The following is a 12118-nucleotide window of genomic DNA, read 5'->3' as shown; positions in this document are numbered from 1 at the left end:
TTGCTCAGTACTAAAAAAATCTAAAATTTTCATTTTCCCTCAAGAAAAATTTCAACCATACATGCACCCTAAATATAATAATTGCAAATATGTTTCTATACTCCCCCTGCAAGGAACAAATATATATTCCGTCATCAATAACGAAGAAAACATGATTTTATGGAATATTATGCACAAAGCAAATGAAGGAGAGCTCGTATAATAAGTCACAGAGTTGCCAATTTGTATTTGATTGATCACAACTTCAATAATTCATAACTTTCTTATTTTCATTCAGAATTTGCTCAAACTTTCACTCACCTGATTTTCTTATTATTCTGCCTCTATCGAAACAAACTTATTTTTGGGGTGGACTTTCCCTTTAATTTGTACTCATGCATTGATATCATTTCAATATTTGTAATTATATTATTATTTGTAATAAACGACTCCTAGTTTCTACATATTGCTTAAAGATAACAATAACAATACATGTAATATTCTGGTGTTATATAGCGGTTAATACATGTACATTGACAATGTCTCTTAGCTCTTCACATATAAGCCTAGTCAGTGGATTCAGGCTTGCCCACACATGTATGCAAATTCTCCACTCCCTGGGGAGCATTCCACCCCGGCACCATTTTACAGATGATCATATTGCTGAGCAAACTACAAAGTTGACTTACTGACATCCTACCAGGTACCCATACAACACCTGGGGGAGAGAAGCAACAAACGCAAGTACCATTCAGGGAATTGAACCCACAACCTTGGCATCTCTACCCCAGTGTTTACACCACTTAACTACAACACCATACCACAGATACCAAAAACTGTATATCCACTTTTAGTTGTACTACAACACAGGTCACTCTTATAACTTTTGATCACCAGCTAGTTAATGTTGCATTTTCCTAATGCATTTTAGTTTTTCATTCCACTATATTTCACCAAGATAACTCCAATATTCATGAACATGTATATCCTTCATTTGATATCGTATTTTGACATACTGAACATGTACAAATATTACCCTCTGCACCTATATGCTACTAGGAGTCACTCAAACCGTCAGTATTGGTAATAATACATCATTTGCATTGTGACTTTACTTTGGCATGAATAAAGGGAAAAATATACACACAAAAAGCACTCTTGACATGATAAGATTTAACCGAAATTTACAAGTCCGGCTTCTCCTACTATTATTTGCAACCCAGAATTACTACAGTAATGAAATATCAAAATGTGACATTTACTGTTTGACATTATAGAATATCTGTGCAGCACATTTTTCGTCCACAGTTTGTTCTGGCAGTACATGTCAACCAGTGCTAGAAATAATTATTTGCTACAAGATTTCAAATATTTGTTGAAACTTCAATCATAAGGGTGATAGCAATGATGGTATGAAATATCTTTTCAATTATCATCTAGTTGTGATGACACATGATTTTAGCTTGTTAACATTTTGATTATTCTTGTTAAAAATGAAAAACAAATGTTATTCTCTCAACTTAAACATTGTTTAGATTTCTTAAATTCACTGATGGTTTCTCTTTCAGCCCGAGCAATAAATATTTCAACTGCTTAATATTTAACATGTGATACACCGTACCGTAACCTCTTTGGATGTGGATGTGCGGCAAAATGAAAGTATCATCACTTTTTTGTTCATCCTTTACATTATGCAGCAAATTTATATTTGAGTAAGTACAAGACAGCAGCAAATCACTAAAAAAGCTAATATTTAACACATTTCCACCGGCCATGCAGTGTCGCAAAGTCAATCCGGTTAGAAGAATGGCAAGATAACAATGAAATATAAACAGAGTAAAATAATTTTCCATGCTTTTCCCTCATTAATTTCATATATAATTTCATGTACATGTATATATTGTCTGCTCAGAGCCAGAAAGGCATTAAAGGTAAAGACCAGTTATGGTCATGCGATTGCATTGTGAAATAAATGTTGTGGAATCAATCAGAAAAGGTTGATCATCTACATGTAGCATCTAGCATCTGTAAGGTTCTGGAATCATCAAAATGATAAGAAATTTGGCCCATTCTTCGTAAAGTTACAAGCACTATACACAGAAAGATGTATATGGGACTACCCTATATCTCTCACAGACCATGAGAGAAACAAATTTACCAAATATATGAATTAGTAGGCGGTTTCCCGGCAAATTTGTTATCATCATGTATTAGTCAAAACATATTCTTTCACATGATTGGTAATGAGAGCTTCCATTTCATTTTTTGAAATTGGGGCGTTTCCAATACTGGTCTTTACCTTTAACTCTTTGACAACAGACATAACTATTTGATCATTTGCATACTATTGCATATTATCCCAAATGTGGGAAACAACACGGGCACATACTGTAGTGCATCTCATATAATATATATACATGTATATTTATTACACTTTAAAAAGGAAATCCACCCTGATTTGAAGTTGGTTTTAATAGAAGTAGAAAAATGTGAGGAACCGGTCTGTGAAAGTTTGAGCAAGAAACCATTAAGGTACATGTAGTAATACATTTTTGAAGCTGCTATCAATCAAACACAAATTGGCAACTCTGTGCAGTATCTCGAGAGGTCCCCTCTCATTTTACCTGTATTAGAAACTTCAACAATTTACATTTTCCCATAAGAAAATTTTCAATCATACATGTACAAAAACCCTAAATATAATTATTGCAAATATGTTTTTATACAACCCCTGTACGAAACAAATCTATTTCAGCATCAACTAAGCATATGAAAGCTTAAAATTTTCTGTAAAGAGCAAATTGGATAAGAGCTTGCAATATACATGTACGTCGGTGTTGCCAATTTGTGTTTCATTGTTGATAACTTCAAAACTCTCCTATTTTTAATAGGAAACAATTCTAACTTTTACTAATTTGTTTCTCTCCTTTAACTGTTTTTATTGAAACCAACTCGATATGAGGGTGGACTTCCCCTTTAACTTATATATTTTGTTTTTAAAAAGGCATATACCTTTACAACCATTATAATTACCCTGTATCCAAAATTCTACAACTCCTATTGTTCAAGTGATCCTACCTTAACACCAAATCTCACATTACAGTGAATTACAGACTTACCTAAGTGATTTGCATAGTTTTCTATCTACATCTACCTTGAAGTTGATCAAGTAAATTAAAGCACCAATTTTTTAAAGCAACTTCTACCTAATAACATCCTCATTTTCTTTTCAAAATCAAAGACAGATTTTTCAGTAGCTTACCGGGTACACAGTGTGTTACAAATTTCAATGTTGCAAGCTCAAATACAGGTATTAAAAAAACAAAAAATAATAATAACTTAAATATCTGAACATCCTGGATTTTGGCATGAATGGGATAAGTATTTAATCATACATATATATATATCATACTTTAATCTGTCTGGCTTCTCTGAACCCCTAAGTTTATAAAGCTGCAAATGACAGGAAGGGTACTTCTGAAATACACCCAAACCTGTCTCATAGTGGTTGCCTCCCTATGCACTGTATACAGGCCACCTGTCTATAGTGGTCATGTATTTTGCCTCCCTCTGATAATAAATGTATGTTGTAGATCCTTCCTAGAAAGGCAACCTGTCTACAGTATCCACTTTCTCTGTGTCCCTTGGGTGGCCTTTACAGACAGGTTTGACTTCCATTGCCCATGTATGTACACCTTTGATATTGCTTTCCACTTGCATTATGTTGATAGACGCATCCATCCTAACAAAGAATCAATCGAATTCGGTACAAATTTCATGTCAAATGGTCAGCAAAGCATTATAAAGGCAACACAAGCAATGCCCATAGGTTAGAGGTTAGTGTCCCAGCAAATTTATCCCCAATAACAGTATCAAGAGCTAATATCAGTTACCATAATATCTACTTTAATTATTTATAATACCAATGATGAGAGAGATGAATAAACATTAATTCAATACTATTACAGCACAACAATCCCACTGTCCCAATTATAGGATTAATATTCTTTGGATCCATTTTAATACTAGACATTATTGCATACTGGTGAAAGAGCACAAGATATTTGTACAGTTAATAAATTAATGGAAAATACATACTTATTATTATTACGCAGAAAAACCGATTAAAAATAAGATAGTAATACATTTTTAAAGCTGCGATCATCTAACACAAATTGGCTACTCTGTGCTTATCTCGAGAGGTGCACTCTCATTTTCTGATTCTATTACAACCAACTCGATATCAGGGTGAAATTCTCCTTTAAACTTGACGTATCTCCCCTTGTTTTTTATAAAGGAGTAATATTTAAAGCTGATACAAGTATTTTTAATTAAGAATACCAACATGGCATTCCAAGTACAAAGCACATGTTTATTTTTGTTGGTGAATGGTTCAATTGACAATCATATCAACTGTCAAATGACATCTCAAGTCACAAAGAAAGCACAGTAATAAACATGAAAGTCCACAACTTTATACATTTAAAGCAAAGAGCACTTTAAAATGAAGAAAACCTTGTAATTTTCCATTTTTCATCATCGCTATTATCGCTTGAAGTCAAAAGCACAACAGAAAGATAATCAGTGATGGCCACACTGAAAGTGCAAGTGTACATGTGCGGTATTAGTTTGTCAATATGATTTGAATTTCAAACACTTCGTGGATTGCACTCTTTACCCTGCATTAAAGCAATACCGAACGGATGAACTTTCTGCCCTAGCGCACCGTTTATTGCACAGCATCGTCTCGTGATCAACTTGTTACCAGTGCGTAAGTCAATACCTAATTTGGCAAACCAAGGACTCAAGGCAAGAAGCAGAGAAGCAGGGGAGTTGAGGGACCATACTGCTTCAGCCGAAGTGAGATGGTGCCAGAGGGGATTTCGTGGTAGTGCTTCTAGTACAGTATTGCTTGAACGTTCCTCTACTTTTTCATAACATTAATCTCAATTCTGCTTTTGGCTGCTTTCTGACCAGTCAAAGCAAATCTTGGCGACTGTGGGAGATTTTAAAATGGTCATTAATCATAGGAATATTACTGGAAATTCTTTCTAATGTATCAAAGCGCAAGTCACATTTGCAGATATACATGTAGAGTGGACAGGCTATAATACATTTTGTCACTGCTACCGTTACATGTCATTTTTCCAAAGAATCATATTTCTGAAGATCCATTAATTTGTTTTATAATGCTGTAGTGGTTGTAATTCTGAAAATGACAAAGGGTACATTGTAGAAACAGAAATCTCTGTCATTAATTCAAAAGTTTCAGGATCATTTAAATAACCTTATTTAATTTTCAGGGTTTTCTCCCCCATACCCCCTGGTATGGCAAATTTGTATTTGGAAGTATGAAACTTTGGAAAAACAATTCCCTGACATGTTATGAGGCTATATTAATAAAGCCCTTTAACTACTGTAAATGTAAGTTCTCCTGCATAAAATCTAATTGAACAGTGCTATAGGCAAGAGTGACTTTATATATTTTTCAGTAGAACATGTGTATACCGGTACATTATATTCTCTCACTATATCAAGACCCTGCTGTACATAATATTCCAGTTTAGCACAATCAATACCCAAATGAGTGATATATAGGTGGTACATACAGACCATTCAAGGCACAAGGTGCTTTTTACATTCAATAAACATGAAAACTAGTACTCATAGTATTGAAAGTTAATCATATGAACATTGTATTATTTAAAATTAATCATTGTAAACATAGTTGTAGTACATTGGAAGTTAATCATATAAACATATATTTTCAGTATTTTAAGTTAATCATATAAAGATACTGAAGTATTAAAAGTTAATAATATAAGCGTATTTGTAGTATTGAAAGTTAATCATATAAACATATATTTTCAGTATTTTAAGTTAGTCATATAAAGATACTGTAGGATTAAGAGTTAATAATATAAGCGTATTTGTAGTATTGAAAGTTAATCATATAAACATATATTGTTAGTATTTAAAGTTAATCATATAAAGATACTGTAGTATTAAAAGTTAATCATATAAAGATACTGTAGTATTAAAAGTTAATCATAATCATTTCCACTATACTATTAACAGATCAAAAGAATCCCTGGACGATTAGCCTACTCCATCTAAAGAGAACTGCCCCTGACAAATACCACCATAAATTTAAAAAAAACTATAAAAAAACAAATCCGAGTACCCCTCAGATAACTATATGTACCTGCCCTCAGAGGAGGGTGGATATGGATCTATGGAATTGTTGACCAGGGGGGTGTTTCACAAAGATCCTAAGTCGAACTTAACTCTTAGTTGGACTTAAACATTATGGAGAGCCATTTGTAGCCTTAAGATAAAATATATTCAAACGCAAAAATTCAAGTATTGTAGACTTTTCATAGATTCCACATCAAGAACATAAAATCTCCTTGATAATAGAAAATATGAATGATTTGACTCAACAGTTTATGCCTTTAGAAATAACCTTTACAAAATATTTTGAAAGATGCTAATGGCTTTCCATAATTGTTAGGTCCAACTTAGAGATAAGTTCAGCTTAGGATCTTTGTGAAACACCCCCCTTGGGGTACTTGTCCATCAACATGTAGGACGCAATTGTTTGAGGAGGTGATTTACCTGTAGGTCAATAGTCCAGAGGATGAGGGTCCAGGGGACGTACGTTGTTCTAGAATGGAACACTGAATGCACATCAGCTTTGTGACTGTAAAGGTGCTTTAATTAGTTTTGGAGCGTATGCGACCACCAAGAGTCATAAAAATGTCGCTGTGCGAGCTGAGAAGGCCATACACATCAGGTACAGTAAAGGTTTGTTAACATATGCTGTAGTAATCGCTGTAGTTTACCGCTGTTATTTTTCTTTTAAAGAGCACCTCTCCCCACACGTTTGTCTCTTCTAAAATGCATAGATAAGTCAGTAGGTAAAGGACCAATTGTTGCGCCCAGTTACTTTTGTCATGACCACTTGGCATTCATGAATTACCGCAACAAAAATGTTGCAGTATTAAAACTGGAGCATGTGAATGGACATTCAGGTATAGAGGTACTTTAACCAAGTAAAGTGTAATTTCCTCATTTTTCTTTCAAAGTATATGAAAAATAAATCACCCTTTGTCATAATAGACAAACAAAAAATATTCAAAACATTCACATTTTGTTCACACTACAATGTATTTGAAAACACCACTATGCACATTTTCCAGAAATAATTTCTTGACAGTAAAAAAAAAAATGCTAGTGATACAAATATTGATACGACATTCTACATGTGCACCTATTATTTATTGCAAAAGATCTCTATTCTTGATATATTCCTTTCAAGAGATCTAGTAATACTTCATTTTACTCTAAGGCATGTGAGCAACCATCTTTGGTACAGAACAGCACGTGCATAATAAGTACATGATACAGTCTCCACTTCCAGAGAACATTATTTCTATGTTCGACATTTCTAATCTTCTTCCTGCAAGAGCGAGTTGAGAAATGATCTAGGCCATCATCTGGAGGGCATTTCACAAAGCCCTTTTTCAATGACAAATGACAAAAATAAGTGACAAATCTGCCAATATCCAATCAGAAGCAAGGATTTCAGTAGCTTATAACAAAAACTGTCATTTGTCACTGATGACAAGTTTTTGTGAAACGACCCCTGGACAAAGATGAAGTCAAGACCTGGGTCCTGCCCGAGTCCAAAACCAGGAATCTCAAGGCTCATTCAGATGTGCAGCGGTAAACCACAGCGGGTTTCCTTGTAACGTGTAGAGCAATGGCAACGGTGCGCAACAAAAGTACTACACGTTATCGCTGCGCTCTGTGTTATAAGATACAGAAAAGTGAAGCGTAATTAAACTTTCGTAATTACATCCCCCCCAAAAAAAGTAATGAAAACAAACATCAGGTGAGGTGATTTTCTAAAACAAAAAAGAAACTTCTAGGTGATTAAGGCATTTTTCCTCAGAGTGCTTAAAATGCACTAAGAAAAAAAAACCCACATACAAAGGAGGTATATGTTTCTCTTTTTAAAAACACAATACCCTCATCTAGAGACTATGCGTGTCCTGAGCAGCAATAATGCAGATCTATGAACGATTTCACAACTTCAGGGAATAATTTTCCTGGTATCGCATCGCAATTTGCTATGCATTTTTGCATGACTGCTATACAAATTATCTTTTGTGTAGCAGTTTTCTTCCATAGAAAAGTACAGAATTTCATTTGAAATATTTATCCATCGGCTGAAATTGCTAATCAAAAATTTGAGGAAAATTATTCCCTGAACTTGTATTTATCATTCAAACACATAAAACAGAACCTTCAAGGGATGTGCCTCAATGTGGAGGCCAAGACCTAAATGAAATGGCACAAACCCGAGATTGGTCTAGACTACATCGCTGCACCTGGATCTCCTTCTTCAGATTGGATCACTTCCTTATTTCTGCAGCCCTCGTTTTTGACGGACACCAACTTCTTATCTCCAGTAAGGAACACCCCTGTGAGTGATCCGTGGTACACGCATCCCGTGTCTAGACCCGTTGCGTAAGGGTACCTCTGTAGTCCCTCTAGGGCATGGTGACCAAAGTAGACATGCCGAGGACCTTTCCAGAGCTCACCCCAGAGCTGCCCTTGGCTGATGTGCTTGGTAGCTTTCAGCTCGTTGCCTTCCACGATGATGTTCCTCATCAGGAGCATCTCGTCTTGGGTGTGTTCCTCCAAGGGTTTACCTGGCAGGAGTCCTCCATGGACGATGACGGCATTGAGACTAGGTATACTGATGGTGTAGGGCAGCTCCTGCAAGTACTCATAATCACTTCCATTCAAGTCATGCAGCCACTGCTTGGAGGCCTTTGGCTCGTATCCAACATTCATCTTTATGAGACGCAGTTTCCTGACTGCAGCTCGTTCGTGGTTTCCCATGACGGAGTAAGAGTTTGACGAGCGGACGAAATTGAGAACCTCCAAACTCTTGGGACCTTTGTTGATGATGTCTCCGACAAAAATCAGCAGCGCATTGGGGTTCTTGTCAATATCAGCAACGTGCAGGAGAGTTAGGAGGTTATCATAGCAACCGTGAACATCACCAATCACGAAGATTCTCTTGCCAGCAACATCATCTTCGCTCAGGGTGAGATGAGGTTTGGTTGGTATAGGAAAGGTCAACTCTTTGAGGAAGAGTTCCGCTTCCTCTTCAGGTATTGGTCTGTCTGCAGAATATTTTCTGCAAAGTTCTGAAATGTATTCTTCTTCATTTATCATTTTATCCTCTGCTTTCGCGTCATGTCCTGCCACGTCATCTCCTTGACCTATCTCATCTTCTACAACTACCTGGTCATCTCTTGCTAACTGGTCTACTGAAACTTTCTGGTCCTCTTTAGTTGTCTCTTCATCTATGGCCATCCGGTCACCTTCAGTGATTTGTCTATATTTAGCTGTCTTGTCTTCTTCAGCTATCTGGCCATCTCTAGCTAACCTGTTATCTTCAGTAGTCCTTTGAATGTCCCCTATTTCCTCATCTGTCAAAACAAGGCAAAAAATAATAAAAACAAAGTTGTATTTTCATGACAGATTATTGGAGATTAGACACTCTTATTTGGAAGGAAAAGATTATGAATTCACTTTATTACCTTGAAATTTTTATGTAGCCTTTTAAAAACTTCTCATTTTATTTGGCCAGAAAAATGTTGTGCTTATTCTCTTTTTCCTTTTTTTTAAATATAAGAGAGAATAATTTAACTCCACCCCTTTGCAATAACCTTCTTTATTACAATAATGAAATACAAGTGAGTAACATTTGTTGGAGGGAGGAGGGAAGAGTTGGGTATGAATTATGTCTGTCTAGTGTTAACAGATTGAATTTGGGAGTTATGGCACAATGTACTCTGCTACTCAAATATTTACTTCACAAGTGAGCAGAAAAATCTTACAAGAAGACATGGATATTGTATGTTCACACTAAACACATTGTCTATAGTTGCTATTTTGTCAACTAGCTTAGGGAGGGGGGGGGGGGGGGGGGGGGGGGGGGGGGGGGGGGGGGGGGGGGGGGGGGGGGGGGGGGGGGGGGGGGGGGGGGGGGGGGGGGGGGGGGGGGGGGGGGGGTCCAAAAAAAAAGAAATAGCTACATCTGTCTGTAATACTTAACTATGATAAACATCTCATTTTCACATATCATTATCAAACTATGAATGTGAGTTTTAAAGCCCCCCTGTCCTACTTGGAGCTGCTTGCTCCCTCTATATAGAAAAATTCCCCAATCGGTGCCTGTTGGTCCCCCATGATCCTCTTTTCTTATGTTAGTTGAGAGCTGAGTTAATGAGATAGCCACCAGTCAGTGACCTCGCTGTGTGGTCTAATCCCTTCTGGCCAAGTAGTATTGACGGTCTTTAACTTTCTAACACATTCTTTATTCATCAAAATTATACAAGAGAAAGAAATACATACCATCTTTACATAGTGAGAAGCACAAACCCATGTTGGTCTAACTAGCAAGGGACCATAGGGAGAAGTATACTTTAAACAAGCCAGTTAGCTCTCTCTAGCCTGATATGATATACTCTGCATCAATTATCCATCCTGATGTCCACATTTTCAACTCTGTCCGGAAGAGCAAGGAGTCCCTCGTCTGTCCACCGGTTGGTCAAATAGAATGATGGAGATGCCGGTGTCGAGCCGATTTGACCTTGTGCTGGCCTTGGTGGGGGGGGGGGGGATGATGAATTACATCCAACACCATGCAGCAATTCATCAGCCTGGATTTATTTTTAAAATTAAAAAGAGAGAGAGAGAGGGGGGAGGGGAAGAGAAATATGAATGTAAAACTAAAAATTACATTTTTCTCACTTTCCAACTCAAAGAATGACATTACCATACGTCTTTACATGGAGCTGGATTGAGTTGGTCATTACAGCATAGTTTCTACATCGAGTCAATAGTATCTCCAGGAAATTATGGCAGATTTGATTTTCCCCTTTTCAGTTTTTTTTTGAGGGAGACTGTTAGATTTTAGATAGACTTTCTAGACTGTAGACTTCTAGACTTTCGCATGGTTTGGCAAATGAGTTTGGAATTCCCACACATATCTCATTGATAGGCCATAAATCTAACAAAAATAGAACAGATTCTATTGCTATGTCCCTTGAAAAGGAATATTTGTATATCTTATCATCAAATAAAGTTTGGGGTACAACAAAATTGACGGTTTCTGCCATGCCCATGCCACACATGACATCGCGCATACATGTACTGAATAGCAAAATTGTCAATACATGGGGCTACAGTAAAATAGTCGTAGCATTTTGAAGTTGTCTATTGATCGTTATAATAGCACAGAAAAGAGGATATAAACGTCACCATGAACACCAACAACAAATTATATGTACAATTACCTGCTGATTATTTTATTGTTGCTTTATAGCCATCTAAAACTAGGATGTATGAGAGGATTAGTGAAATTCCAGGCGTAAATCGGTCAGTGTTGCCAGGTCCCAACAGACGTGATAGTCTATAATTTCAGTAGTCTACATTATGCGAAAATCTCTATGGAGAATATAGACTAGAAAATAACATTTGGGATATCGATATATTCGAAGGCCAAAGGGGCTACTGTAGACTACTACTATATAATTGTTAAATATTTGGCTATTTTACCTACAAAATGTGTCGATATAAAAGTTAATTGGGAGGTATAAACGGCTTTCATCGAAAGGGTGCGGTGCGGCGCGGCGCGGTGTGGTGTGCTCAACGCACCCATTCGATAAAGGCCCCCCGCTTTTCTCGAAAGGGTGCGTTGAGAGCGGAGTACCGTTTTAACACACCCTTTCGATAAAAGCGGGGGGGGGGGGGGGGGGCTTTTCTCGAAAGGGTGCGTCGACTAGTCTTTCGCATCAGTCGTTTAAAATGAGGATCTGGACATAAGGTAATAGTTGCCAATTTAAGTATATCGAAAATGTATTAAATAAAATGGAATGGTCTTGATTACAGAGTGTTCTCTTTCGTTATTACTACGTTGATGGGGAGACTGCGAGAAGGAAAAAGGGAAAGGGAAAGGGAAGATAAAAGGAAAGAAAGAAGAATAAGAAGAAAAGAGGGAAACGGGGGGGGGGGGGAGGCGAAGGGCTCTTGGCTCCTCCTCACCCCCTCCCCC

At 36.9% G+C, this 12118-nt stretch overlaps 1 protein-coding gene across 1 annotated transcript; it reads right to left on the bottom strand.

Annotated features, from left to right (window-relative positions):
- Window positions 1–8260: 8260 nt before the first annotated feature.
- Window positions 8261–11487, bottom strand: LOC763407 (bis(5'-nucleosyl)-tetraphosphatase, symmetrical). The gene is made up of 3 exons (XM_030991944.1): window positions 11361–11487; window positions 10417–10724; window positions 8261–9488 (listed from the first exon to the last, which is right to left on the bottom strand). The coding sequence occupies exons 2-3, from the start codon at window positions 10445–10447 to the stop codon at window positions 8362–8364; spliced, it is 1158 nt and encodes a 385-aa protein (XP_030847804.1). The 5' UTR covers window positions 10448–10724; window positions 11361–11487; the 3' UTR covers window positions 8261–8361.
- Between the last annotated feature and the right edge of the window lie 631 nt (window positions 11488–12118).

The sequence above is a fragment of the Strongylocentrotus purpuratus genome, unplaced genomic scaffold (assembly GCF_000002235.5).
Source record: "Strongylocentrotus purpuratus isolate Spur 01 unplaced genomic scaffold, Spur_5.0 spur5_scaffold_2, whole genome shotgun sequence".
NCBI classification, from domain to species: domain Eukaryota; kingdom Metazoa; phylum Echinodermata; class Echinoidea; order Camarodonta; family Strongylocentrotidae; genus Strongylocentrotus; species Strongylocentrotus purpuratus.
Note: the sequence above shows the minus strand (reverse complement) of the source record. Positions and strands in the feature narration are given on the sequence as shown.